Below are 23,701 nucleotides of genomic sequence, written 5' to 3'. Positions count from 1 at the left end.
TGCGCAATAATCCTGGTTGTTTAACGCGTCCCTCGAGGATTGGACAATCTGGATTCATAAATCAGGGCCGAATTAAAAGAAATCCTAAGAAATCCTGTATAAATCGTGTTTTTTTGCGCGAGGAGACGGCAGTTTGGAGCCAAACGGAGGAAAAAGCGGTGCGAAAACGGGCGAAACAAGAGCAAGGAACTCGCAACGATCCAGGGAAAACGTCAAGGAGAGGTTTTTCTCGTGGAATGTCTGGTCCTCGCGAGCCCTTCTTAAAGTCGACGTGTTCGCTAGACATTTTTTTGACGGAAGGATACAAAGTATCGTGTGAACGAATCACTTGAGAATGCTGGAGAACAATCCTGTTAACTTCGTGTGTCCTGATAAAGGACGATCGATCTGGAATTTGGACACATAGAATTTTCTTCGTTCAATTTCAAATATCAGAAACTTGCAAACTTTGATTTGCGCATCCTCGTACTTTCACTAACTAGATTCAATCTATAATCTCGTTTAAATTAATTAGGACGCTCGAATGCAAACTACTTGAAATCAAATCGTACGATTAATAAGAGCAGATGTAGAAACTAGAACGGATACTTCAGTTGCATACACCGAAGTCATTTGAATCCAAGCTATTTGAACCACGTTGTCAGTGCGAACTAGGTATTTTATCCAATTTGAAATATAAATTCAATTTGCTAGACAATGCTATTTTCAGTTTCGTACTTGCAGATATTAGACTTTTTGATTTCGGGTTTCTACAATTAATATACACGATACATATGTGCATCAAACGTCTTGCAGCTTCTATGTGCATTTTCTGATTAGTTTTAAACTTTACGAATGTAACCATGACAGTGGTCCCTCGTACAGTGCTAATGTGATTTCAGAATGTTCCATATAACACAAGCGACATGTGAATAATTTAAATTCATATAAATACGTATAATTACATTATACAACGAACGATAAATTAAAATAACTGTCTGAACGACGATTAGCATCAATTTAACTAACACTAGCGAATTTTAAAAATACATTGCCGCTAACGTAGTTCACTCAAATTCGTCGACGGTTTAATATTTCATTAGACAAAGACACTGTCCCTCGTTCGAGAATCTTCGCGAGACTACACTAAGGCCATCCACTTTGGACGCCGCGGTGAACGTCGGTCGAATTGTATTTCGGATTCGCGGCGAAGTTAGGTGGTCTGCCGACGTCAAGATCGTATTTCGATCAAGCGCTGGAGAGACGAGCGAGACGCGGTTTTATGTGCTCGCCTGGCGATAAAGAAAATATGCCGCGGCATTCCTTGCAAATATTCTTGCCAGCTATCTTCGAGATTACTACGATAGAACGTCACTGCGCGGACACACTTGGCTAAAAACCGAGATACACACGCGATTCACCGATGGATTTTGTTGCTACTCGAAACTTCCTCGCGTGCATTTACGTGCCAAGAGCGGTTGCCGGATTGTAAAGTTACCACTGAAGGGTCTGCGGTGTCGTATGTTTCGTGAAAACTTGCTGCTTCTGTTTCTCGAGATTGAAGTTAGCTTAGGAGAAGCAGCGGGGTATTCACTTGCGAGCCGTTTCGTTTACGAATCGATGTTGAAAGGATCTACCGAGGAAATGCTCAAGTCACAATTGCATTGGTTTGCAGATGTTTTGGAAATTTGGTCGATGAGATCGATTCACATATACGAAACGAATTTTTATGATCGTCATCTTACATACGTTGCACTCTCCTTAGTCGAAATTCTTTGTCAACAAACTATTCATTCTATTCTGCAATGAGATCATTCGAGCTCTTAGCTCTTAGCCGAATTTCTCGTACTTAAATGAATTCTATAATAGTCAGAATAGATGATAGTGCGACTATGTTACGTTTGATGAATAAACTAGAACATTCCAGTGAGATTCGTTATTCTTTGTCCATTCATCATTGATACATTGGGCCTATTATCTTGTTCATAACTAATGAATTCCGCATACTGTTCGCCAATTCACTTTTAGTGCTCAACTAGAAGCAAAATTTATCCCTGGTATTCATTGAATTATATATTTCCCGCTTCCGCTAAATAAGGAACACGCATTTATCTACTAATACTCTACCAATCTATAGTGCTAATTACCGCGTTAATGGTAAATCATTTGCTGTATTCTTCTACATATACAGCGATTATATTGCCTTATTACGAAACATTATACAACTAACTAGACTAAATATTTTACAATTGCAAAATAGAAAAGAAAGAAATGCTAAGACATCGGTTTTCTCGGATATTTTAAAATGCTGGCAAAATATTTTATGGAAATTATTCTATCTATGGCAGCATTGGCGAACGTAGGCTGAAACAGCAGAATCTGAAACAGTTCGTTACCCTCGGTCAAAGAATCGTTGCCCATTCTCGAAACGAAAGCGATATCCCAGCTAGGGGTTAGGAAAAAATTATGCGGCTAATCAAGAATCGCGAGTGTCGTTCTCCAGCCGATGTATCACCGAGGATCCGCCGCAAGAAATGGCCGGATCGCTCGAGTCTCGGGTCAAGGGGTGGTTTTAGAAGGCAAAGGAGGGTGGCTGGTACGTGGAGGGCAACCACGGCCCACATCCGACTTTATGAAGCGCCATCACTCATAGAATCTTCGCCGCAATCTTTCGTGAGAATCCCTTAGAGAGGCTTGCACGGGGAGAAAAATGTCCGACGGTTTGGAGAATCGATGAGTTTGCATTAAACATCTCCAACCTACCTCCGAAAGTCCGGAGAGAGGATACTCTCTCTCTCTCTTTCTCCAAAATGATAGCCCTGCATAGCCCTACAGTTCCTCAGGAATCACGAATCCACGCTTCCAAGAGGTAGAAGGTATAAGAACAGTGGAGCGAGTTTAGAATCAGGAGAACCGAGCTACCTAAGAACCAACCAGGACTATGTAGGCCAGGCACGTGCCATTCGCATTGTTAGGAAAATGTTTCACCACTGGTGAAAGGGCTGAGAGAATAGAATCCTGCTAGAAGAGGTTCAGTTTGGAGTATGGAGAAGGAGAATTGTAAGTGCCACGTATGGAGCGTTTTATCTGTCGATGAGGATGGTGATTCAATTAAAATTCTTTAATTTCGAAATAATTGAATCTTGAAATGTCGAAATCTTTGGAATGCCGAACTTCCTGACCTGCGAAATTTCAAGTCTTTAAAATTACAAACTTTCAGATGCCTAGAATTTTTTAATTTCAAATCTCTTTTAATTTTCAAACTTCCGACATTTTTAATTTTCAAATTATTGAGATTCCGATTGCTCCACTTCCTGAAATTCTTCTAGACAAAATTACGAACCTTCGAATCCTTGAAATATCGAATTTTCAAACTTTCAGAATTTTATATTTTAAAATTTCTTATCTTCAAACCTTTGACATTTTAGATTTTCAAAATTCCAAACATTCGAACCTTTAGATCTTCCAAGTAACGGATTCTCAAATCTTTGAAATTTTCAATGTCCAATTCTTTGAATTTAAAAAATTTTGATCCACGAAATTTCTTGTTCCAATGCTTCAACGTGAATAGGTTTCTGTGTATTTTAACCAAGGGTAGAACTGTGGAATATTTTTTACAAAATCGTACGATTTGTTTGGTAGAGTATACATATATGTGATAAAATGCATTAGCGGAGTTTCAGCTACAAAGCGCAAGCCATCTATGGACACAATGTTCCCAATCGATATATTTCATTAAAAGCGACGGAAAAGGAAGATATTAATCAAGGAATATTTGAAGAGAGAAAATACCAGCTAGAAAAATATTTCTCGTTCCACTGCACACTAAAAACGAGCCAGTTAATAATCTTCCTTTTTTCTTTTTACAACATCCAACCGAGATACGAGATTGTTAGGTTCGCATTGCTGGAAAATTGACTTCGAAAAAAGGTCCACTATTTTCTTCTGTTAAAATGATTAAATAATGTTGTGGTTGTTCTCTTGAGTTTATGATTCTAATCACATAAACGAAATGCTCGAAGAATTTACTTTTATAGCCTGGTGCTCCGATCGTAGAAAATTTAGGAAATTATTGTTTAATTTTTTAAAATAATTAAACCTCTAAGAATTATTGACTCACATGGTACCTTAGACTAGAAAGAATCGTGTGCTTATAAAACTCTATAAACAACTCTATAAAAATTACTATAACTTATAATTAATATAATTTTCTGTTATTTAATGAATTGGGAAAACGTGAAAGGATTTTCAAAGAACGAAATTGTGTAGTTACTCGATGTAACTTAAAACTCTATGGAAATACATTGCCTTTGAATTTAACAGTACAAAATTTTATTCGGTTGATTATTACCTTAGCAATTTAAAATCATTATGTTATACTCTGTCCCTATAAAACGTGTAAAAATTTTCGAATAATATATCAACGAGTAACTTGTGTCAGATAAAAATAAATTTGGTGGAACGATTCTCCAGTGTTTGTAACGAGTTGCCATGCCAGTTGGTATCTATCATGCCAGTTGGCTCATCCCACAAATGCCTCTGTTCGCGACATTTTCTATGGGTCGTAGCTCAGTCACGTAGAAACGTAATGTGTATCGTTTACGTGTCCCACGGTATTTGTTCTTCCATTTCTCGAACCGTTCGTGCTATGTACCTTTACGCTATTATCCGTGGAACCGAATGTACACGCGTGGACCGCGCATAGTATACGATGCCCAGGAGAATACGTTCATTTTCATCGAATGTTGGGAGGGGGGGAGGGAGCGGCTTGCATTCGATGCGATGCCAGACAATGCTTTTTAATCGTGCGCCTCTTTTTTCAAATTGAATATCCATTGGCGATATACTTCCCACAAATTGTACCTGGGCTATTCCATAATGGGTTTGATATATGCCGATATTTATTAGCTGTTGTAGCAATACACTGGGATTCGTAGTACGATTGAAGTCAGAGACATTCTGTCTCATAAAAATTCATTCATTTACTTCTCTCAAATATGCATTTATACCGTATTTATTTGCATATACACAAAAACTGCAAGTTATCGCTATTTTATCGATGTAGAGGACGCGGGTCGGTTGGACTATAAAAATACGAACCTTTATGCGAATTCTATTTCTGCTTTCGGTGGAAGAATAATAAACATGTTTCGTATAAAACAGGAGAAGGGAGAGGGAGAGGAAATACGGAATTGAAAAAAAGAGAAACAGGGAAGAAAATGATACGAAAGAAAGGAAAAAATAAATAGTTGTGAAATGAAAGCGGAGAAAAGGAAAATGGAGTAGAAACGGGAGAAGGACAAAGAAGGAAGAGAAGGAAATGGATTTGGGTTAGTTTGACTTGCAATTACACAGATGAGACACCATTAATACTATTTCAACTTACTGTTACTTCCTATCGAGCAAGCGTATAGTTACTCAACAAAAATCGAGCGGTCGACGACTCCATCAGCCATAAATTGTTGATTAATTCAGGAATCGTCCGGAGACTTGTTTCGAAAGTAGAATAAACCGCGGAATTTCTTGAGATCCCGGAGGCGGGACCCCGGGGGGCCGTACGTGTCCTGCGGGTCGAAAGTAAGTAAAAAGTAAAACGAGAAAGGCAGCGGGGAAGAAAAACGAGGACGCCGAAAGTACAAGGCTCGCCCAGAGCAATAATAATATCGGAAAGGTCGAGCTTATACTGCGGCGAGGTTTTCCCGATAGTTCGAACCTGGCGAACTTTCTGCCAAAGTTGCGAAGCTTTAAAGCGAAGGCTTTAACGGGGCTTCGCGCCTCGCGAAACTCTTCTTTCCTTTCCTTCTCCCGTGGAAACTCGCGTGAAGGAAGAGGAAAAAGGACAGCGAAGAAACTGAAGGAAGAAAAGAAAGGGTTGAGAATAAAAAACAAATTGGAAGAAAGAAATGATAGGTACAAGAAGAATGCTACTGAAAGTTCTGCTCATATATCGATCTTAAGACGCGCTCGAAGTTCATTTTCTGGTGCACTTGACTGTTCCACGTTCCCTTTGGAATTTTTATTATTCGCTGTATTTATCTTACCGATCGAGAGTGGCCGGATGGAATAAATTGTTTTGGAAATGAGCACCTACGAATCGGCATGTGAGAGCCATATATCCCCCACTGGCATTCGCGAATCGAGTGAACGTTTAATTCGTTCTCTACGAGCACCCCTAAATAGGCTTTGTCTGTTGTGGCCAACTTCTCGAGCGTTAGCACGGGATATTCATGCCCGTTTATTCGTGCCTCTGCGCGAGTCTCGCCTGGCATGGACGCATTTAATAATTCATTCGGATTAATGCGAATTGCACTTGAATACATAAAGATCTCGCCGCGTGGACGGATTCATATTTGATCGTCATTTTAATTGGGCTTGTTTTCAGTTCGCTGGAAGTATCAACGCGTGTTAATCCCTGTTATGTCGTTCTGGTTCGACGAGACGCAGTCACTAGAACGAGCTAGTTGAAAAAATCGTCAACCGTTTGTTATCTTCGAATAGTATATTACTAGGATACTATATCGATAAATATTTAAATGTACATGTAAATGGTTAGAAGCAAAATGGCGAAAATGGGCAACTACTTTTCCAGTTGCACCTATACTGTTGTCAATTTAACAATTTAAGAAGTCATACGATAGGGTTTCATAGTAATTCACGTTGTTTTTATCGATGTTAGAGTAGAAATGTTTTTAAGGAAACATAACTTGCTTGATTTTTTCCTAAAAATCTTTCGTTGCAATGAAACAGCGATTCGAAACATTTGGCTGCTAATGTATACGCTCTAGCTGACGAAGTTTGAATTTCAAAGCAAGGAGGCATAATTATTAACCCTTTGCACTCGAGGACTTTTTCGGCCGGCCGTAGCAGCTACTCCGGATGATTTAGCGTATACGTAACGCGTGTCTTACAGCTAGTGTAAAATGATTTCGTGTACAAATTAACTTACAAAAACATTATATTCTAATAATTTATCTATATTTACATCTTTGAAAATATGAGTTTGTAATATTAATGTAGTATCGTGGACAAAAGACCTAAGATATCGGCCGAACCATAAACAATGCCGCGAGAGCCGCGGCATCATCGGGTACATCAATGTGTCGTCGGTTCTTTTTAAGTGGATAGTTTCGTGGAAAGGGCCTGCGTGACCCTAGCCACGGGGGTTTCGGGACACGTGTCTCGAACGACGGGAAAAGACAAAGAGACGTTAAAGGCAGTGTTAGTTGAGAAGTCGGAGAGGACGGATGCAAAAGGTGTGCAGAGTGTGAGTTGAGAAGCGAGTGTAGAAGCCGAAGAGTGTGAATCGGGAAGTCGGAAGCCGCGTAGGAGAATAAGACGTACGACAGCATTGTAATCATTTCGTTGCTTCGAATATTATTAATTAAATCAAAACATCATTACTTGTCCTTTCCTCTAAGACCCATTAAGATACTACATTAATTTCTGTATTTTTTTGTATGATAACTTATAAAGCACAACAGTTCAAAATCAAGTTCATCTTCATTTGAGTTAATTTCACTTCCGAAAACCACTTTTTTAGGGTTTCTAAACTATAATACTTTTGCCATGATCGTCGAATCCGAACTAACGTTCGAGACGTTGTTTCAATACCATAGTTGAACCATAGTTTCGGAGGGATATGAGATTAAATATTTTATCTCCATTTTAAAGTCTAACTTTACACTTCCTAACAAAGAATACAAAGAGCTAAGGAACCAATTTACGAACCGATATTGCACTCTCATCAATTGGAGATGTCGAAATCTAGCATAAACAGGAACTATTGTCTCTCGCTCGCCACTGGAGACGCAGCACAGAATGCCGTGATGACTGAAAGTCGCCTCTCGAGTGCAAAGGGTTAAGACAGCAATATTTGATCGTTTTCAAAATTACGATATTCTGAGGAGCGATATTTTGAACATTTCGAAAAAGCTGAAAAGATACAGATTTAGCTCCGAGAACAGATATAAATACAATTTTGCTATATTAATTAACAACGTACTGAATTTTGAAATTGCTTTCCTCTAAAAAGAAAAAGAAATGTGACTTATCGTGTCTTTCCCCCGTGGCACTCGAATGTTTTCTACCCTCCAACAAATAGAATGTCGATATTTGAACAATACAGTCGATATAGAGTCAGAGAGACGCCGGATACAATCTCCTCGAAAGAGCAACCGAAGATTTCGATCACGTCGAAGCGTAATGGTCAGTAAATAACAAATGACCCATGTCTGGATGGGAGGGGCAGTCATCATCCTTCATCGGAGTAATAGTCGAGGAGATGCTTTGGAACTTTTGTGAGCGGGCCAACGAAGGCGCTCGTCGTTTCCTTATTCCCATTCAAGCGGCGCGAAGGGGAAACTTTTGCCACCGATTCCGGGCCGAAGCTTCTGTTCTAATTTCCACTCGATGATAAATCGGTAATAAGTCTGTTCAACGGCTGCAACTTTTCTTCTCTCGCCTTCATCGTAGAGCGTTGCTCCGTGGCTTTCTTACTCGACGAACAAACATACCATTGGTTCTCACCGAATTTTTCTCGCGCGTCTTCCTGGCCAAAGCAACGCGCTTGTTTACCCAGTGGAATTCTCGCCGATGGCAAGTGAAAATTGCGGGATGCTTTCGTTGCAACATTCATCGATTATTCATTCAGGAATATCCGATGAAACCTCGTTTTCCGTAACGCGATTAAACAAACGCTTAATTTGCATGCCACTCGAGCCGAAGTCCACTGGAATTGGAAACACAGAGAAACATATACGAAATCCTCGAACGAATCTACTTTTGTATCCTGTTGATGTACAGCATTTTCTTCATCTTTGTGTGAGTATAGTTTAACATTAAAGTAAAACCAGTCTCGGATCTACATAAGGTGATAGGTTCGAAGTGAAATAAGCAATGAAATATACATAATCGTCTTTCGATCCCCGAAGAAGCTTTAGGAAATGAGTCGTATAAGGCTGTAAAAAAAAAAAAGAAAAAAAAATCTTAGAAAGTTCCAAGAGAATGCAGAATCTAGCTTTCGTCTCTAGTCGTGTTATAAAGCTTTAACAATTAGTCCTAACACATGTAGCCGTAGCAAATTGTAAACGTTGATCCTCAAAATAGCCAAATGCCTCGCCACGTACAATAAACTCGCTAACGCTGGTTACGTAATGTAATGGTTTCCTGATTGGAATTTCCTCGAGTCGATCCGTGCTCGATTTTGTACCCTCCCGCCTCCCCCACTCGCAATCGATTTGCGTTAACCGAACAACGTACACTGCCGGCGATGTTTCGTTACTAACGAAAAACAAATATCAGAGATATTTTGTTGCAACGTATCGATATCATAAAGAATTTGTTATTGTTTTTTCGAATGGCGGAACGATTTGATGAACTGTGCAAATTTTACGAGACGTGATGAATGTTCGCAAAATGTACAACACAGACGTGTACGCTGTTATTTATTGAATACAAAGAAAGATTGCGTATCTATACGTATCGCGTGATGGCAAAGTGTTCACATTTGAAAATTTTATTAAAAAATTGTATTAAGGAACGAAACAAACGTCACAGATTTTTGTAATTTCATTGTGACAGCTACACAGTAGAGAAAGTTTCGATCAGACTTGAGACTGCGTTCGTTTTAATTAGATTTTTCAATACAGGCGGACAGACATATTTACGTTCGAATCTTCGAGGACGTACTTACACCGCCGTTTTGGACATCCTCGCGAGACCCGGACGTCCGTGAATTTAACCGCTGACTTAGCTTGAGATACGACGTTCCCTCGATGCACGCTAATGGTCTTCGAAAAGTTTAATCTGTACTTGGGATATCGTATGCATTAGCGACGTACTTGTATTATAAACTTGGTTACTCTTACGCGGCAAGTTTGATCATCGATACAACTTGAACGTTACTGGAATATCGTTAACGACACGGTAATCGGTTCTCAGCTGTTCCTTTCAGGTGCTTGATGAAACATATGATCCTATAATACATAGGGTGCTGAAACGATAGGAATGTCACGTATAGAATTCGAAAATGTTTCATTCGCATTGAGAAAAATTCTCGAAATTTTTCAGCAATTCACATCTTCCTTGTTTTCTTTCTTCAATGAGCTCTCTTTCTACGTATGTCGAAAAGTTTATCCGTCTTCTGATAAAGATGATAACAAACAAGTGACAACTACCTGTTTAAAATTACAAGAAATTAATTCATTGGAAATAAGAAAAAAACGTATAAAACACTTCAGTACTATAATTATATCCCGACTGTCTTATTTCTCAATCATATCACCTTCATAGAAATATTACGCATACGGCACACATTTTTTCCATGCGCACGCAAACCTTCACGTATCTTGTTTAAATTATTTTTCGCTAGCTACCAATTACTCAATGGACATTTACTCAGTTCTCTGCCATTCGTCACCTATATTAATTCACATTTCAAAAAACATTTCCGCAATTATTAAGCTTCAGATTATTCAGCAGTAGAACGTTGTTTGTTGTCTCGCGAGCAAATAAAACAGAAGCATAGAGTTGACAAACGCAAATACATTTCCGTGAAAAAGTGCAGTAGCAGCTGAGTAATTAACAGAAAGTTGCAACGTAATCTCTACGGTTAAAGACAATCCCGGTGATTAATGCACCTTTCTGTCTCGTTCTGATGACCGATTTTATACCCGGCAAGGGACGTACCATTATTAAGCGAACTTTCAACCTGAACGAATCCCACGGTTCCAGCTGCTGCATTTTAATCTCCAAAGTCCGGTCGCATAAACGGCAGTCGGATATTCCAAATAGTTGCGCATATGTTTGCAGGACAGTATGCTCCGTATAGTTTCGGCGAAACTTTCTCAACGTGGAAGAGGGTACACGTTCGTTTCAAGATTTAATAACTTTTTAAACTATACGTGCTACGAATTCCCAACTGTGAACTTTAAAATCTATGAAACTACCTCTAGAGACGGAGACTGGAGAAGACCGATCCTTCAGCTCGATATTTTTATCATTGAGCATTTGGTAGTTCGATAATAGAATAATGCTTTGTATTCATTAAGAGCTTATATATTGTGCTATTCAAAAAGTCCGTAGTCCTTTCTTCGTGCGTTTATATCCGATAATATTCAGTAGAATTCATTGTATCTCAGCTCATTCATTGTATCTAGACTGCGTACTCTTGCAGCCAGCATAAAGACTTATTTCAGCCGTTAAGTGTCGTAACAAGTTTGAAAATATTTTATTACTTCGCATATTACACGCATTTTATTTCGTGTTTCTCGTAAATGCATAGAAGTTCGCAATCGTATTCGGATGCGTATACTGACGAAATCTATTTGTAAGAATAACTTTGTTACAAGTTTTGAAACGCTTATAAAATTGCTAAAATCACCATCTCTCGTCTATGTTCTTCTTAGATTCTTTCTGATCTTTGACTTATCCAGAATTATTATTTTTTATACAATTTAAGGTACGTTACAAGCGTCATACGAAGGATATAAAAATTCGTCGTTCGCGAAAGAAAACAGAGAAGAGAAATAAATAAGAAGCTTCTGCATAGCTCGTGCCATCTTTTCCTGCCAGGATGCATCGTCGCACACTGATGAAATTGGCGAATAAAACGGTAGCAAGCTTCGATGCCCTCCCACGGTGTGTTAGTGCGCGAATCTGTTTACCGGTTCTATTTACGAGGTTGGGCAACCGTGTAAACCATCCTGCTAATAGAATATGCCCATATTCTGGCCCCGTAGGAAGCATAAGGGCTCAGACCCGTAACGAGCAAGCTCAGCACCGGCGCGTTATCGCGATTTTCCCCGGTTACACTCGGGCCGAGTTTCAACTTTACACACAACGAGCTATCCCGTGCAATCTGCCTCGTTCCTGGCCGAAACTATTGAGTTATTTAGCAGTTCCGGGACGATTATTGAAACGAACCTCGAATCGCAGCCTGATTTGTGGAACGGAATGCTTGCACTAGAGTTAACTCCACGGATTGGATAACGTCGTACCCAGTCATACTTTATGGACTAATTTAGGTTGTTTGCGAGGTTGTATATGAACTACGATCTGTGTGGAAACCGTGCTTTGTTGGTGAATTAGTTTTTTAATATTTATTTCCTAACTCTGCCGTTTCTACTTTAGTTTGTAGCTATGTATTCGGAATTATAAAGTGAATGTTTTTCTACCCACAGGCCAATTATAATCGCATGATCTACGAACTGCATGTAAACAACACTTAACTCCGTTGTTTTTAATTTTACATGTTCGCAATTATAAAATGGAACGTGGTGCACATTTGAAATTATTCATGGGGTCGAGTTAGTCAGAAACTGTATTGATCAAAATTCCATTAACTGAAAAGTAGAAAAAAGATGGTGACAATGGCGCTAGTTTTTTGTTGATCTCACTTGGAATGTTCTGTTGGTTAGACTATTTTCTTGCTAAGAGAAGAAAGAACTTACAAACAAGTCACTTGTTTCTAGGGAATTGAATATCAATCATATACCTGTGTAACGAAATAAAATAATCTATGAGGAGTGAAGCTCATCAATCTGATTCAGTTATACAGATCTCTTATTTCACTTGTAAATAATCTTCTTGAGTTTTTTCATTGTCAAATATTTGTACGAATGGACAGAAATATTATAGGCAAATTTTCGTGACTATTAACGTTACAAACCGTTTAATGTTTCATTCTTTCAGCTAATAAATCAATCATTTCTTTAATTACTAGAATCAATGTTTTGTAGACAAAATGTTTTCTACGGAGATAAATGTTCGCATATTATTATATTTGTTTTTCACTATATCACTTCAATTATTTATGTGTGGTAAATTTACGTTCATATTAAACGACGGTACTCTTTTACCGTTAATTATAATTTGAGAATGAGGGAGATGAAAATATTTTTAAGTGAAACGACGTTTTAGTATGAGAAAGATATAAATCGAAATTAAACGAAATTTCGTACAAGGAAGAAAGGGGCACAGGTTGTGTTAAGTAGGAACAGTTTTAATTAGAATCACATTTGATAGTGAAATATACGCAGAGCAATTGAGTTGGTCGAGACACGGCTCTGTTGAATATTTTAATTGAGTAATTAGAATCCCCTGTTTCCCCTGGCTTCGTTCTTCTTCTGTTCTCCGTACCCCAATATTCGTTTCAAAGGACGAACTGAATTTCCTGCTCCCAATGCTACGTAGGACGGCAAGTACTGATTAGAAAAGGGGGAAACAAGCCGGTTCACCAGGACATTTATATCCAGTGACCCCTGTTGAATTACTAAAACGCGACCGATATTTAATTACCCCGACTCCATTTGCCCGAGCGTTAATTTTAATTCAATCAATTAGCGGATTGCGTGGCACTAACCGTCGAATATTCCTATGAAATTAGCTTTTATTAATCCTACTAAAATAATATGAACAATATCCGAATCTATTCTATTACATCGCTATTGACACTTTGGGTATGAACTAAATGTTCTAAACGTTAAAGAAGCATCTTGGATAAATTTATTCGAAACTTGTACGAAGCGTATAAATTAACGATGGATTAATAATTAAACTAAAGCAGCAGTTATTATTGGAATTATTAAAAGTATACCAGTAATATGTTTTATCATTTGTTAGATATATTAATAGATACATTTACTGTTATTATTAACATCAGAAGATCTTCTACGAGTTTAAAAGGATCTTGCCATCTTGCCTTGTAATAAAGAAATTAAGGAAAATAGTTTTATAAGATTCGGCAATCATGAACTGCAATTTTATCATTTGACTTTTGACTTTTCCTGTTCTGTTATTATTCCAATGTCCGCGTGTAACTATGATTGTAACAAGTAGAGAGTCATACTATTTGATATGGTACGATGTCTGACAAAAGAATGCTACGAGCACTTCAAAGAACCTAAGATCATGCGGATCGATCGTTTTGTATCATCGGCGATGCTTTAAACGTGAACGAGAAGATCGAGAAATGTGAGAGATGCATCAAAATCGTCGATTGCATACACAGGCACCGAATTTGTAAAGGAAACGGTAATACGAAAATTCTAGCCGATAGAAGAAAAAGAGAGAAGCAAAAAAGAGGACTTTTGAAGGCCCGGCAATCGTATAAATAGCCCAGGTTCAGGCGTATAGCTCAAGTGAATCGGTGGAAAATCATAGAGCGAAACGGTTGAAAGGAGATCCTTCGGCGATGCTCGAAGTGAATTCAATGCCGAAATCAACGATACGATCCTGCAGGAAAGAATCGACGTCGTAGTTCTAGAGCCAACTACCAGTTTCGAATAGAAACTATAGGTGCCGTACGGAAAACTCTGTCATGAAACAAGAAGTGGGTAACAACGGCGGATCCTTTGTAGGCATTCGATCGTGCTCGCAGGTATTTACCCCTTGAAACGATCGTTAAAGAGGAAGAGAGGAAACGCGTGGACTAAGTAAATTTGTTTGTAACTTCGAACTATTCATTTGAAAAAAGTTATAACAATGCGGAGAAAGAAAGAGGAAGAGAGAGAGAGAGAGAGAGAGAGAGTTGATATCATTAGAAAAGCAGAACTTCGCGAGGTTCTCTAGATTTCGTCGATTTTTCTTACGTCAGATTGCAGGCGAGCATTGTTCAGAGCTTCAATTACGATTTCTTATCTCTGTGTGATGCATTCCATTGAAATTACAAGGCACGAACACGGACGAAGGAACCGACGAATTTAAGGGGTCGGTTTGCGTGTCAGAGCAGAATACGTACGCTGACTGGTATTACACCATAATTTCACTGCGCTTTTTTTTTCTTTTGCTTCACCACGCGACGCGGTACGGTACGAGGCTTTCCGTTGTTCCTTTGATTACTTCAGACCACCCTCCTCCTTTCTCCCGCCCCTCTTTTTCCATTCTAGCCCGCTTCTTCCCCGTTCATTTCCGGGACGACTCTAAATTCACGGACGAGGTAAACGATAGGAACGGGTCGAAAGGTATCGCTGGCCGTGCTTTTGGCCAACTTCGAATCTAAGGGGAAGATCAAATAACTGAACGTACGTGCTGTGACTAGAAGCCACCGAAATTTGGAGAATCACCAAACGGTTAGAGATTGCGGTGGACCCTGTGGAACACGTTTGTTTAAAACACAGTTTCCTTGTTTATCGTTTCTGTGGGCAGAGAAAAATCAAGAATAACCAGCGGAACAAGATTGCCATATAGTATCCTTGGAAAAATTCTCCGGATTTTCCTGGCTGTATTTAAATCGACGGCATTCATACGCGTGCTACGTGGCAGATACTGCCCGCATAAATTCAAATTTGAATAAATTTGAATAAACGCACCATGGAGGAACGCGTAAAGAATATTTCTCGCGTATCGTCCTGGCTCGTTTCTTCGTTCGTTCATAACTCCCTATTTCGAGAATCAGCGATAGTTCTCCCGGATCAGACGTGTGTTTATTCGTTCACCTTGAAATTAAAAGTGTCGGACCGCAATACGAACATGTTAAGGTAAAGAGGCGCTACCGTGCATATGTTATTGGCACCGCAGATTATTAGTTAGTCAAATTAATCCAATAGCTATTTTTACATAAATTTGTCGGTTCTGATGTTGGTTCAATCTGAGATAGAAAGAGTGGAAGAGAGTGAGAGAAGAGGAGAAGACAGATAAAACTGAAATTTCTGGAATTTTTAAGATATCTCTATGTCTGGTTCGTACGTCAAGTTCTGATATATCGACGATCTTCCCAAGTATTCCCTGGCGCAGGAATCCAATCGATAGTCACTTTTTTTGGTCCATTTCCGCGTGTGCGGAGCAAAATTTCTCCTCCTGGTGCTCAATAGCGCGTCGCATCGACATTCGTTTCGTCGGACGCTTACAGGTTTTCCATTTCATCGGCCTGCCACGGGACACCATTAAATCGACTGTTCTGTGATAGTAGCGAACAACCATGACCATGGCGAGGGATGGACGGTCGTGACGGTAAATTAATTTCACGACAACTCGTCGACGCTTCGTTATCGGCTGCCAATCCCTTCCGTTACTCCTTCCTTCCCTGGAACGCATATCGATATCGTCTGGGATATCGTTGAGCGATTTCCAACAATTTCGCGTCTGCCTTGTAACAATTTCAATTTCTGTCCCGGTGAAATCCCATTTTACCCGTGGAACACAATGGGAAATTTTATCGAGCGCCATAGCTCTGTCTCACTCTTTCCGTTCGCGTTCAACGCACCCTCAACCCCCGTCGACCGTTTCGAGCCTCGTTCGACACAGCGCCGTTTTTCCACCGTTTCCACCCACTCTCACGGGATTATGTTAATGGCGATTCCCTCATCTCTGCGTTCGACGAAATCCTGGTTAATGGCGAATCGAGTGATTCATATAAATCAGCTACAGCGTAACCTAATTCGGCGGAAAGATAATAGTCACCATTTGTGACCCCTGAAATCGTTGGATGGTTGTTGAGTTATGAGAATGTTTTTCTTTCTTCGATATATATCATTTGGCAAACTCCAATAATAAATCCGAGATGGAAAGGATCAGCGAAAGTGACTGTTGCGCTATTATGACACACGGTAGCTATACATCATACGCGTTTATTTAATCCGACCAAGAACGAAACTTCATTCACGCCCAAATCACGTTGATCTGGTGTATAATGAAGTGGTTAGCGAGATAAACGTCATCATAATGCGAAGCATAAATTATGTTGATCGGAGATCAAGTACAATCAGTGACAAAAGTCTGCATATAACCTGAGTTTTATGTAGGTCAAGTTATTTTATTTTGCCAGAAAACCGTGTACATTTTCGTGTCAGCATAAAATGGCTTTGTATTTGCTCAGTATATTAACGTATTTCCAGGAAGAATTAAACGAACGCGAGACATTTAAGTCGCAGAATTTATGAAACGAAATTACACCAGTAATTACCTAATCTTTAATTTTATCAATGTCAAATAAATTGTAAAATTATTTTCAAAATTTAAAGTACATATTTGAGTTTAATTATAAGAATGTTTAAAATTAAAGATATTGTTAAAACAACATGGACATCTTTTTCATGATATCTCAAAAAGTGGTGCATGTAAACTTTTATAACTGGTTGTATCTGTAGGTTGAAATAATTTGTTTCTCACGTGAGAGCCTTTTCACGCAATTGTATCAGTGTTATTAATAAAATTGTACAAGCCACAGGTTTCAAATTACAAATATTAATAAATACTCTTGCATAACAGTGACGAGCTTGATAATGAAATAAATCAAATTCTACAATTAAATTTTGCAAAATATACATTATCTGATCATCCTATTTGACAAAAAGTAACATAAAAAACTACAAAATTGTAAAAGAGGTATTTATACTAAATGATTAGTTGACAAATTACCTATTATACAAGATCATACTGTTGTATTATTTTCACTGTTGCATTTATGATGAAATTACGATAGAGTCCGTTTTCGTGTACCTAAATCGAAGGTCAGTGAGGCTAGGGGCGAAACAGGGATGGAAGCATGCCACAGGGAAGCCAAGCATTCTCGAAATTATTAGTTGGCGAACTATTTGCATTAACGGTGGATCAAAGAAGAAGACGATGGGCTGTCCTGGTGCAACTAACACGGTATTTCATGAACGTTAACCGTGATTGCGTACCACGGCCATATACAATACCGTGACGCATTAGTATTGCTGGAAGTTCATCCTTAATCAAGTGCTTATTAGAATTACCCGCGTGCGCGTCAGTGTGTGCATTTGTGTGTATATACATTTCTGTTGGTAGAAAGCGAGTCGGCAACAACCAGCTCACTCAAGAGGTAGAACTTTTGATGTTGCAAAGCAGCTGCATCGTCTAACCTCGTTTGAACGTAAAGCTCGAAGAGTTTCCATATTCATCCAACTTACTTTGACTTTGCGAGAAATACTCACGCTGCTCTGTTGCCGTGACGCCTTGTTAAATAAGAATAGATTTCTCCATTATTTATGCGTTTCTGCGGGAAAATTTCACCGTTTGCGTTCGTATAACTGGGAAATTTTATGCTCTCGGAATATTTATTGCGATTTCTAGGTGATGCACCTAATATAAATATGTCTGTCTTAATAAATATTAAAATACTTACTAGTTTGATACGGAATGTAACAATCATGCTATATTATCGAAATAAAAACGTACGATCAAGCAGAATTTTATATTCTTGCAAGATAGCGATCTAAGATACTGATGCAATAAATGCTGGTAAAATTATTCATAAGGATTATAGAAAAATAATAATTCGCCGTAAAAGAATAGTTTGCATATTGTAGTATTATATCCGTACACTTAGATATTCGACGATTGAATCGTGTGATCGATACCGCGTGTAAAAAAGGCTAAACTATGTTCCAGTTGAATATCGTTGTTTATTAAATAACTTGCGTGCTTTAATTACAAATTTATTTACTTACCTCTGGTAATATGTTGCACTTCACTTCCATTTTAGCTGAGCTGTGTAAACACCACGTCACCATTTTGAAAGAGTTCGATTAAAACTATAATATATGTGTATACACAAGTATTATAGGTAAGAATATACTCATACATATATACATCCTTGGATGTTTCTCGCGACACGCCATCTGGTACGCCAGGGTATAACTATCGTCATTACCAAACGTGTCTCGGTCTCGGTATGTTTACATTTAGTGCGGCTAGATACTGTTCGCGAGAAAAAATTGTAAATATACAACGAATGTGGCTTTCGCATCGCAAATTGCCTTCAGTTGCCGGTTTCACTGTGCGGCGCAATCAACCTCTTCGGTATGAACCTCTTCGCTCGTTCGCGCGTAGTATTAGTTGACAGTCGCGTGCAATAACGATTGCATAGTGTAGTGCCTAATTGACGTTTAATTCACGTTTCTACGGAAGAAGTCAGGGAGAATGCAGTGGAAACGATCGAAATTATGGTAAGTTTTTCGCAACAATGATCGCATCGAAATACCGCGAATGTATAGATATTCAATATACAATCGAATCAATATACAATATGGCGGAACGAATGTTCGCGAAAAAACATACTGCGTACATACACACACATATTGCGTACTTAGCTGATGTATTTTGATTTTGACGCGATATGATGTATGTGTCGTTTACGATGCAAGGAACACACACTGATATATTAACAGCAAAAACTGTTACCGGAAATTTGCTATGTAACATAACGATCGATAAACAGCGTTCTTTTCTGAAACAACATCCGAGTTAAACTTTTCGATACGAAATTCGTTTGTATCTACGCGTACGTATCAGTTTTTCCCAGTGAGATAATAAACCATGAAAGTTTTAGCAATTGCCTAATAATCAATGGAATTCCCTCTAAATCTTTAGAATAAAGAAGAATAGATTCAACGAAAAGACAATTTCCTTAATGGTATTGTCCATACTCTTTGCAGGTGGATCAAGCCTGGCGAGCGTGGTCGCCGGAAGTAAACCTTTGAATAAGCCAGATTTCGACGACATCGCCCCACGAAATGTTACTGCCATCGTTGGTCAAACAGCGGAATTGAATTGCTTCGTGAAGCATCCTGGAGACAGAGTGGTAAGTGACGACTTATTTTTCTAAAAGATATTATAGCGTCCACCATTCTGGGGCTGTCTATGTAAATATTTATCTACCGATGATCGCGGATCGTTTTTGATATAAATTTTTCGATATAAATCAAGCGTATCGTTATTTTCTCGTGACACATTGATGCTGCATAAATCATCCGAGCAAATCATATAAAATAGCCAGCTTAATGAATCGCTTTTTCCGGAATATTCCTGTTATTCGACAATATTCGCGGAAAAACTAGTAGACAAACGTTTATCGTTTGTCGTCAAAAACATTTCGAAATCGATAAGGAAAATAAGAGAAGGGGAACATTTTCATTTATATTTCATGGTATTCCATTTATCGATTAATTCCATGAATCAATATACTCACTACGGTTGGCTGATTGTATACAGTTGTACTTTTCTTTTACGTAATCCGTACATCAGGAGCGTTTACAATAATTGTATGAATACAATCGGGAATAATTTTAGGCGGGACGAGAAAGGTCCGATAGGATCGGCCAAACTTTAACGAGCCGGCACCAATAATTTTCTAACACAATACAGTTCATTAAATGCCGGAGGGAGAACTGTTAAAATCGGTAGGAACAACAGTGAACCAAAATCTTCGCATAATTATTGGTATTTATTCATTAGCATACGTACCTATAAACCGTATCAATATGCGTAATGACTAGCTTTCGCTTCGGACTCACGTCCGTGGAGATTATGTAATATTTACTTATTGCTGCGTACACGCATATTGTTGTTACATTTTCCGGTCATCTGCTCACGGTTCATGAGATACGCGTGAATTATTAATCATCGCAGGAATTAGGGGAAATTAAGATAATAGACACACTCCGGTTTTAATTGTGGACGCTGTAAGTTAGCCTTGATTCAGCGAAATCAAGTATCGTCCGTACTGTATAATTTCACCGGTAGAAAAGAAAGTTTGATAGATAAAAATCGCCATTTGTTGCCACGACCGCTATCGCTATAAACTATAAATCCTATTTCCTTCTTTCGATGCTCGTGAACGACGTTCCGACAATAAAAATCACCTTTCTTTCGATAGCGGTCGTCGTGAATTCAATTACCTTACACTACAGAGCGAATCCATCAGCCAAAGACTATCGCGTTCCGCTTTTATACGATGCTCACTACGACCGATGTCTCTTTGACATCACGTGTTCAGCTCGAGTCTACTTTAACGCGTCACTGAACGTCCATCGGGTTAGCAGCAAGAAAGACAGCCCTTAAATCTCTTCTTCTCCTCGACTCGCATTCTCGAATCTGTGCTGAATACTCGACGTCCGTGTATGCACGTAAATACATACATGCTTCCCTGTACTTGTCAATAGCAGCGTGTCTGTCTTTAGCCCGTGCTGCTCAAGCACTGTCTTTAATTGCTGGACAGGAGAGTCTCTAGTAGCGGAAGAAGCAAGTGCAGGTTAGACTAGGATTGCCAAGTGATCACAGGGTGACTGTACCTTCGCCAGCGGCAAATGAACCGATCAGGTATACTCAACCAAGTGGTTACAGAGCCAAGCCCCTTTCTCTCTATCAATACTTGGTGTACTGTATGCATACATGAGATGTAGAAGCGTGTGCGGTGAACGCAAATGTAGAGGCTGCGAAAGCGAACAAAGATCAAAGAATATATGTTAAATAGTGAATTAGGAATTTTTAGTCGGGTAAAGGATTGTGTAATTTTTAGACATTTTAAAAATGTTTATAGTACGTAAATAAGGAAAGTTATATTCAATTCAACTTAATTTAGTTCTTAATTGTCATGCAAAATATAGTAGTACAAGTTTATGTTTAAATCCTCTATAGTAGAAAAAATAGAAATATTTTTAACACAATTGGTCGAATATACGAGTGAACATTTATCTATTTATACGCTCATCGCTGTGTATTGAAGAATGAGTTAAATGATACAGCCGGTGCACAACCGAATATTTTGGATTATACTGTTGAATTTTATAGAAAAATTTATATTTTTCTGAATATAAGTAAAGGAAAAGTAAAATACAAATAAAATATTCGCAATATGAGATATAGAATGATAATACTTGGTGATCAGTTTCGAATGAAATAAAATCATTCCTTAGACGATGAGAAGGAGTACAGATGCTTTATATTCTTGCTTAAATACCTTTCACGCAGTCGAGATTTCTTTATCCTCCGGTTCTTTTTTCACGCTTAGTACACCGTTCAATTTATTACCTCACTGCACGATCGCATACATTAATCGCATATTTTTATTAAAAACTACATAATTTCATGTTGTTTTTCCCCCATTAAGAGGTAAAACGCTTTCTGTAATTCGCGAAGAGCGTTATTCTCTTTTTACTCTATTTTCACGTACACTTTTCTTCCAAGTAACCGTACTTTTATTTATTCTGCATCGTGTTTAAGGCGCATTAGTAACACCGCGAATTGTCGAGTGAAATCTATTCGGTACTTATTAGGGTTATATATTAGCCTGAATAATGCAGTAGGTTTGATACGGTGATATATGGGCTTCTTAAAATTCTCCTGGAAAACTGTTGCTTCGCGCTAGATCACTGTTCTCTCCTTCGTGAAGAAAAATAGTGGAGGGGGTTGCATCTCGTTTGCAACCGGAGGGCAGCAGCACGATTGTAACGTGCCGGCTCCACGGAAGTGATCTGTTTAATCGAGCCCTTCCCATCGCATGTACCGGCGCAAATAGTTCGAATGGCTTAGGCTTAATCGTGTACGATGTACACCAGCGTGATGCTAGTCCGCAGAAGGAATTCGTGATGCGCGTGGCAAGAGTGACCATTTAATTATTCTATTTAGTCGGTTTGCTTCTTCCCTGCTTAATCAATCGTTCGCTACGCATATTCATCGGCTTGTTTTCTATTGGAAACAGTTCGATCGTTCGCAAAACATTATCTTTCCTGTCCGTCGCGTTAACGAACACAGGAACACACACGATCGATCGATGGAACGTAAACGTTTCGGCGTATTGAACGAGCTGGGAAAGTTAATTCACTGCCCAAACGATATTTTCGAAGGAAAACGGAAAAATACGCGTTCTACGGAAATATTTCGAGTATTGGACGAATGCATTTGTAAATAAAAATCAGTGTAATTATAACGGTTGGAGAAAGTATTGGAATCTTTTATGAGTACATTAAGTGTGTTCTATGAAACATGCTGAAACTTTACTAGCACTATGATGACATTCAATCGTCATAGTTATATTGGTGAACTTTAAAACAAACATGAAATTCCACTGAAATGTCTAGTTGTCATGTCCTTTTTCTACGAATTTTATATAATTACCATAAAATCACATATAGATTGCAATTTCTTTTTTTTTTTTTATTTATTATCTAATCTAAACTTAACTCAAATCCTATGTCAAACTTGAATTTAAACCTGAAAGAAATAGTACATATGTGATACATGATATAAAAGATACTTTTATATGTCTCTGTGAATCTGAAACTTATAAACGATATTACTTAGAATGTTGACCTGAATAAGAAAATCAATAAAATCGACGAAATATGTTCCTATGTAATTATCAAAATCAGTTTTGTAATAAAAAGTCAGACGGTTTATCGAGGCATCCGAGACGAAGTGTAGTCACGTGACACTCCCTGGCGCTTGTGTAACTCCGATAATTGATTTAGCGGCGGATCAGGAACGTAATACATATAACTGCTTTATACCAGGGGGAGGAGGGATCCGTTTAAACTTAGTTTAATTAAACCGTGGATTTATTGGGCGTCGCTTGATACGTACACACGAAGATACGGATGCAGTGTCTAGCGACAAGGGGCCCACGTTCAGTGTACCCGGTTTCCGAGGGCTGGTAGGGGTAGCTACGCCGCCGAATGAAATGTTGCACGTGTTTGCAGCCGTGTGCGTGTGTAACACAGGTATATTTGTATGCGCATACCCGCGATAAACGAGATAGTGAATCCTCCAAGTGATTCCGGCAGAGATAGGCATTGTTGATAATGTCAATTGACATAATGGCATCGATGATGTAGGATACAAATGTCGGCACGAAGAATCTATGGAACATGGCATAACGACACGGGGTAAATCATAAGAGCGAAACGAATAATCGTGGAACGAATAGTCGTGGAACGAAATGTCATGGAATTAGTCAGGATGGCATATTCAGTCAGGTGAATCG

General features: G+C 38.7%; 1 protein-coding gene and 1 long non-coding RNA gene across 12 annotated transcripts in view; one reads left to right on the top strand and one right to left on the bottom strand.

Annotated features, from left to right (window-relative positions):
• LOC126922647 (uncharacterized) overlaps nucleotides 1-18,495 on the bottom strand; it is a 32,220-nt gene extending 13,725 nt beyond the window's left edge. The window contains exon 1 of the long non-coding RNA XR_007712877.1: nucleotides 18,390-18,495. This is a non-coding gene — a long non-coding RNA (uncharacterized LOC126922647). The remainder of the gene's footprint in view (nucleotides 1-18,389) is intronic.
• LOC126922588 (basement membrane-specific heparan sulfate proteoglycan core protein-like) overlaps nucleotides 1-23,701 on the top strand; it is a 249,332-nt gene that overhangs the window by 63,299 nt on the left and 162,332 nt on the right. For all 11 annotated transcript variants that reach the window (XR_007712846.1, XR_007712847.1, XR_007712845.1 and 8 more), the window contains one exon: nucleotides 19,377-19,522. Coding sequence is in view for 5 of the 11 variants with exons in the window: in XM_050735361.1 (XP_050591318.1) it covers nucleotides 19,377-19,522 (146 nt within the window). In the remaining 6 variants the exon portion in view is untranslated. The remainder of the gene's footprint in view (nucleotides 1-19,376; nucleotides 19,523-23,701) is intronic.

The sequence above is a fragment of the Bombus affinis genome, chromosome 12 (assembly GCF_024516045.1).
Source record: "Bombus affinis isolate iyBomAffi1 chromosome 12, iyBomAffi1.2, whole genome shotgun sequence".
In the NCBI taxonomy this organism is placed as follows: Eukaryota; Metazoa; Arthropoda; class Insecta; order Hymenoptera; family Apidae; genus Bombus; species Bombus affinis.
This window is presented reverse-complemented; position numbering and strand designations above follow the sequence as displayed.